General features: G+C 37.1%; 1 protein-coding gene across 10 annotated transcripts in view; it reads left to right on the forward strand.

The window, feature by feature from the left end:
- Nucleotides 1-6,448, forward strand: part of dnajc6 (DnaJ (Hsp40) homolog, subfamily C, member 6) — a gene marked incomplete at its 5' end in the record, with an annotated part of 54,833 nt that overhangs the window by 47,139 nt on the left and 1,246 nt on the right. For all 10 annotated transcript variants that reach the window (XM_079840351.1, XM_079840348.1, XM_079840349.1 and 7 more), the window contains 5 exons: nucleotides 388-528; nucleotides 616-948; nucleotides 1,457-1,605; nucleotides 2,594-2,770; nucleotides 5,516-6,448. The exon at nucleotides 5,516-6,448 is cut by the window's right edge and continues 1,246 nt beyond it. In XM_079840351.1, the coding sequence (XP_079696477.1) occupies nucleotides 388-528; nucleotides 616-948; nucleotides 1,457-1,605; nucleotides 2,594-2,770; nucleotides 5,516-5,617 (902 nt within the window). In that variant the 3' untranslated portion in view covers nucleotides 5,618-6,448. The remainder of the gene's footprint in view (nucleotides 1-387; nucleotides 529-615; nucleotides 949-1,456; nucleotides 1,606-2,593; nucleotides 2,771-5,515) is intronic.

The raw sequence follows: 6,448 nt of genomic DNA on the forward strand, positions 1-6,448 counted from the left end.
TATATATACAGTGCAAGAACAAATCTGAACTTCTGTTTTTTATAAATATAATTTCACATTTTTACATGCATTTTTTTAAAATATTTATTTTCAAAATATTACAAATAATCATTTTGGAAATCATACAATCATACTGTTGTTGTTATTATTATTATTGTTATACAGGAAACTTTAGGACATCCATAAATTCAGAGACATTTTTTCTGATGCTATCAAGACATCATCACAAATCATTCTTGCAAGTTTGACAAAACCTAATTTATGTTAGCCAGTTTACTTTACCTGGTTTTATCTAGTTTAAAATGTTGACAGATGCAAAATTCACAACTACAAAAATCTCTATTCAATAAAGGACACTAAATTATAAATCCTGATTTGTCATATCAGGTAAAGGTTTTGGGATGGGAAGCAAGTCCGCCAGCACTAGTCCAACCAGCTCAGTTCATGGTACTCCCACCCACCAGGCCAAACCCAACACTCTGGACCCTTTTGCAGATCTAGGTAACCTAGGAGCCAGTCTAGGAGGAGGTAAATGCAATAAAGTTCTTTTTAAGGAGCCTTATCTTAATAAATTCATCATGTATTCACCTTTAAAATCTGTGTGTTCATTACAAGGTGGTTCGGGATTCTCCAGCAAGCCCACCACACCTACTGGTACTGGAGGAGCATTTCCGCCCATGGGCTCCCCCTCGCGTCCTGCTCCCTCTCCTCAACACACTGCCACTGGAGGCTGGCATCCCAGCACAGGCTTCCCCTCATGGCAGCCCGGAGGTGGGGCTCAATGGCAGCCGCCGGCCCAGGGTGCTCAACACCAGACCCCACCTAAAGCACCAGGACCCTCTATGCCCCACACTTCACCTCAGAACAGACCCAACTACAACGTCAGCTTCTCCGTCATGAGTGGAGCATCCCCAGGAGCCACTGGAGCAAAAGCACAGCCTAATATGGGTGAGTAACTGGACACAAACTGCCTAGTGATTCGTCATAGAATCTGGTCCAGTCTGAAGTAGCTGTGCTCATGCGGATGTGTTCATTGTAAAATTCTAATATTTTAGGCATGCACCATTATTATAAGTCAATCATTTTATATTAAAATATACACTAAAAACTACAATCAGTTGTTTAAAATACTACTTAGGCATCACAACATACATAATGTGCAATAAGAAACATTTATTTTGTTTTTGAGTTACATTTAACAGTGAGATTACATTTAACAGTGACATTTTATTTTTATTAAATGAAATTGAAAAATGAAGTATAAAGGAAAGAATAAAGGAAATGAGCTTGTACAATTAAATATCTAATGATACAGATGAATAAAAAATCTCTAATATTGGTCAAAGACCGATATGGTACAGATATTGTGCATCTCTAAATATTTACTTTACTACTACAACTAATAATAATATAAATGGCAACTCATACCTTAATAATTATTTCCTGTTTCTTCCAGGAACCAGACCAAAGGTTTCTGCTGCTAACTTTGATGACCTACTCTCAGGCCAGGGCTTTGCTGGCTCAAAAGAGAAGAAAGGGCCAAAAACAATAGCAGAAATGAGAAAAGAGGAGATGGCAAAAGAAATGGACCCAGAGAGACTCAAGGTGAAAAATAAAACAAACACACACATAAATGCAAGCTGATATTTAAATATATTCATACCTAACGAGTTAGGCTTTGTGAGGTGAGCCAAATTTAAGCTTTGTGTTTTGCAATCTGGTCACCTGATTTTCCACGAATTTAACAATAGGCTTACTCCATTTTATTCTACTGGACATGGAATCTCTTATTTATTTTCCCAAATCTTCATTTTCGTCTCTTACGGGGGATTATAAACGTTTCTTCCTTTTGTTTGCTTATATTCCCATCATTTACTGTGGTAAAGTAGAAAACGGTGTAGGACAGATACATTTTACTTCAAATTCTATTGAACACAGTTTGTGCTTGTTATTAGACTTAACATACATTAAGTTTATGTGTATACCGCATTTCACACACACCGGAGATTTTTTCTTTCGCTTTCTCTCGCAGCACATAATCAAACAAAGCCTAAAGTTCTTGACCCTGCGGAAGATACATTTGCTCTTCATACCTTTTATTACAATCCCTTTTCTAAACTAGTTTTGGAACATCAGGAGAAAACATGAAGATATTAGAAAAACGATGCTCTCTTTCCTGCTCGTGTCCCACATCCCTTTCAGCGCAAAGAGGCACGCACCTCTGTGGGGAAATATAAAATGAATCTTTTATAACTAATATTTAACTTTCTTATATTATTTATATTACCATTATATACTGATATTTATTTAAATGTTTTACAGGCAAGGTGTAGTATGTTGTTCCACTGACGGAAGTACTAAAATAAACATGCATACTTAAATGGATGTTTGAGCCTTTTTTCAAAATGTAGGCTATTTAATTGAGGTGTATATATATATAAATATACGTGTGTGTGTGTGTGTGTACCCCCCCAACCACCGCAGGTAGTTGGTCCATTACCACCGTGGTGGTAAAAAACTGCCACTGTCACAGCCCTAGTTCAAGTCTGAATCAGAATGTTATGTTTTAATATAATGGTGCTATTTGTGGCAGATTCTGGAATGGATTGAGGGGAAGGAGAGGAACATCAGAGCGTTGCTGTCCACCATGCACACGGTGCTTTGGGAGGGGGAGAACCGCTGGAAACCTGTAGGCATGGCTGACCTTGTCACACCAGAGCAGGTGAAAAAGGTCTACCGTAAAGCTGTGCTGGTAGTACACCCTGACAAGGTAAGAGACGTATTTGTTCAGTTTACGTTAAAACACTTAAAAATAATGTATGACGTCTTAAAAGCGCAGCTGCAAAATACAGTAACATTCAAAATGTTGGGGTCTATAAGGATTAAAAACAATTGTGCTGCTTAATATTTTATGGAAACCATGATCTTTGACTACAAAATTCAAAAGAACAGCCTTTATTTGAAATAGAAATCTTCTGTAACATTATAAATGTCTTTACTGTCACTTTTTATCAATTGAATGCATCCTTAATTAATAAATGTATTAATTTATTTTCAAGTCTTACTGACCCCAAACTTTTAAATGGTAGTGTAGCTGCCTATTTAATTATCAAGATCAGAGAGGAGGTGGGCATGAAAAAGCTGCTTTGACGGGTAAAATACATTTATAAGTGGATCTCGGGGAAAAAATATATGATATGACCCCCTTAAAGAGGTCATGAACTGCATTGTTTTATTTTTTTATAATGTTTCTTGTGGTGCACTTATAATGTTAGTATGATTTTACATCAAAAATTGTCATAATTTAGAAATAAAAGGAATTTTTTCTACCTTGATTTCAGCCCTCTAATTTGAATGCTCTGCTTTAAGGGGCGTGTCTGCTGTGAGACTACAGTGTAAACGCCCATTGCTGTGATTGGCTAGCATCTTTGTATATGAAATAGCTAAGTATTACATGTTTATCATTTAATATGGTTAGTATTTAGTATTAGTATTAATATGTTTACTATTAAAGCTCTCAAGTTTAAAGCCTCTCATCATGAAAAGTGTCAATTATGGCATTATATTTAGATCTATGGCGTTATATTTAGATCTATGGCATGAAAGGTTGCAGTGATGAGCATTGTAGCGTATCACAGACATGTTTGTTGTAAATGCAGCAATCTCATCATTGCAACTCGATTTCTGCACACTAACGAATGCTTTCATCATAACTAACAGTGCAAACACAATGTAAATAAGAGAGAGATTTGTTGATTATTACGGGAGTTTTGGCGCAAGTCCAGATAAACTTGTGCTGTTTGATTGACAGCTCCAGCGATCGAAAGAGGGCGTTCTTTGATTGCTTTCTACAGATAATGTAATCACAGTTTAAATAACAGATTATTTTCATCCTAAGAGAAACAATGTGAAGTTGACCGTTTAGTCACTGGTTTGATTTACTGACACCTAGACAAAGAACATCTGACTGTACATGAATCATTGCATACAGGGCTTGACATTAACTTTTTTGCTCAGTTACTAGCCACTCAAAATGGCCAAAATGTTGTTGTTGGGAAATTTGTTGTTGTCTATATGTAAAAGACCACTGTACACACCCAAATCAAGTCTAAATGAAATGTTACCATGACAGGTCATCAAATAGGCCTATTTAGCTCTGATAAGGTCTAATCTAGACAGAGAAAAACTAACAGTTGCTTGTCTGAAAAAAAAATATTTTTGTTGGGGTACATATAATCTCAAATATTATCTCTGTAAATATATTCTCAAGCAAAATTCTCAACAGTGTTCATTCAGCTATGAAGCATTTAAATCTAGCATATTTTGTGTACGAGCCAATACAGTATCCTAGTAAAATGCATATCCATATTTTCATATGATTTGACAGTTTATTTTATCAATTATCAAAAATCTAAAAGGTGTGCGTCATACCCGACACCCAGATAAACACTTTAAAGTCTTTTTTGACTAAGTTTAAAGTTTTATGACTAAGTCATTCTCTTCAAATGCTATTGAAGTTAGAAACGTGTATGTATGTAACTTTAGAGATGGTCCCTAAATTAGCGAATATCGAACATAAAGCCAACTTTATGGCAGTCATATCAGATGCGCAATGGTTCTGCTGTTTGTTTGAAACTACTTTCGCTCCTGAAATAGAACAAAAACAGTCAACCACTGTATGACGAATTAATCTATTGCGTACATCGCACGTTCATCTCTGCTTTGAGTGCAGATTTCAGTGAGTGAGAGCGCACTCTGAACTAAACTCTGGCTAATCTGAACGCCTCTGATTATTAGACATCGTATTCATAACCTCACGTGTGATTGGTTATAATGCGCAACGCGATTATAACAGATGGCTTTCGGGAGGACTATAATAAGTTCAACCACCAAAGTGGCTAGAGGGAGTGACTGTTACACGCCATAGCCGAAATACACCTGCAAATGGCAGGTTGGCGGGTGTTAAAGGGATAGTTCACCCAAAAATTTAAATTCTGTCATCATTTACTCACCTCAAGTCTGTTTGCAAAGCCTATGCCGAAATTGGTAACTGGTTTACCTGAATCCACAGTGAAATGTACCGAATATAAATAAGTAATGCTCAACTGAGACATTCACATTGATTAAAATAAATAAAAAAACACATTGCTAGCTTTAGGATCCATTGGAAGTAATGTTATTTGTAGTCCATCCTGTATTGCTCTTCTCTCCTCGTCATCTCACTAACAAGCTAGTGGCTGGGGCCAAAGTTGCAATGATGAAGTAGGTGTTGATTTTCTTCTGCAGAGGTGGTCTTTCACTATTATGTCACAGGCACATTCCACAATGAGTCGTTCGCTGGGCAAACAAGGAAGTTTTCAGTTCTGAAACTTACAGGATATTCTTATAGTATGATACCTTTTATGTCAAAATCTCAAGGAAAATTTGATTTCTCAGTTCATGACCCCTTTAAAATATCTAGTTAAGGCATTTTAAAGACAAAATATGTCTGTTTCCTTTCTCTTCCCATCTGCAGGCTACTGGACAACCTTACGAACAATATGCCAAGATGATTTTTATGGAACTAAATGATGCCTGGTCAGAATTTGACAGCCAAGGACAGAAAGCACTGTACTAAGACTTACTGTATATGATCAAAACCAGTCAGCCGTTCCTGCCCAGATTAGACGCCCTGCAACCCAAAAGTCCTTGAAACGTTCCTTTGTTATCTCTCCCACCTCCAGGACCCTGCTTCATAGAGACGTCAGAGCTTACATCTACAGTATAGTTGTGTGTATCTCTCTATCGTTCATGCACTAGGCCAACATAACTGCTGTATGAGAAGACTGCTGTTGGAAAAAGTAGCATTCAGCATTGTTTTAAAAACTCTTGTTTGTGTCTTTCCCTGGACTTGCCTACATAACAAAGTTCAGACTTTGTCGTTACACAGCTGTGAATTATGAACATTATCAGTCAACCAGGTCATCATAGAATGTTGGGTAGAATTTATTCAGGATTCTTTGGGTGAGTTTTTGATTTATTAAAGAGGTTTAGTGCTGAGGAAACAAAAGAAAAAATATGTCCGAATTCCGCAAGACAAGCCACACGCTGTCGTTGCTTGCAAAACTTTGTTAAACAACACAAAATTTGGTCCTTCATAGAGAGTTATTTAATAAAGTTTTGCATGCTACAGCAGTATGCAGGACCTTTTCTATATCTTCCATTGTATTGACAGTGTCCTACTGTACACACCTGCTCGTAGCTGCATATATGTGCGACGGGTGTTTATTTATTTGTTGGCTTTGCGAGACCACTATAAAATGTGTGAAAATAAAAGTGGGTCTCGGTAAAGGGGGCTAAGACTGTGGTTTCCCGGACAGTCAGGGGCTAGAGGTTTAGAAAAGATGTGCGCAAATGAAAGAACACTCCAACAAAAACCTGCAACCGTTGAAAAATCTTGTGTGATGTA

Source organism: Gobio gobio (assembly GCF_949357685.1).
Source record: "Gobio gobio genome assembly, chromosome: 17".
Classification (NCBI taxonomy): Eukaryota; Metazoa; Chordata; class Actinopteri; order Cypriniformes; family Gobionidae; genus Gobio; species Gobio gobio.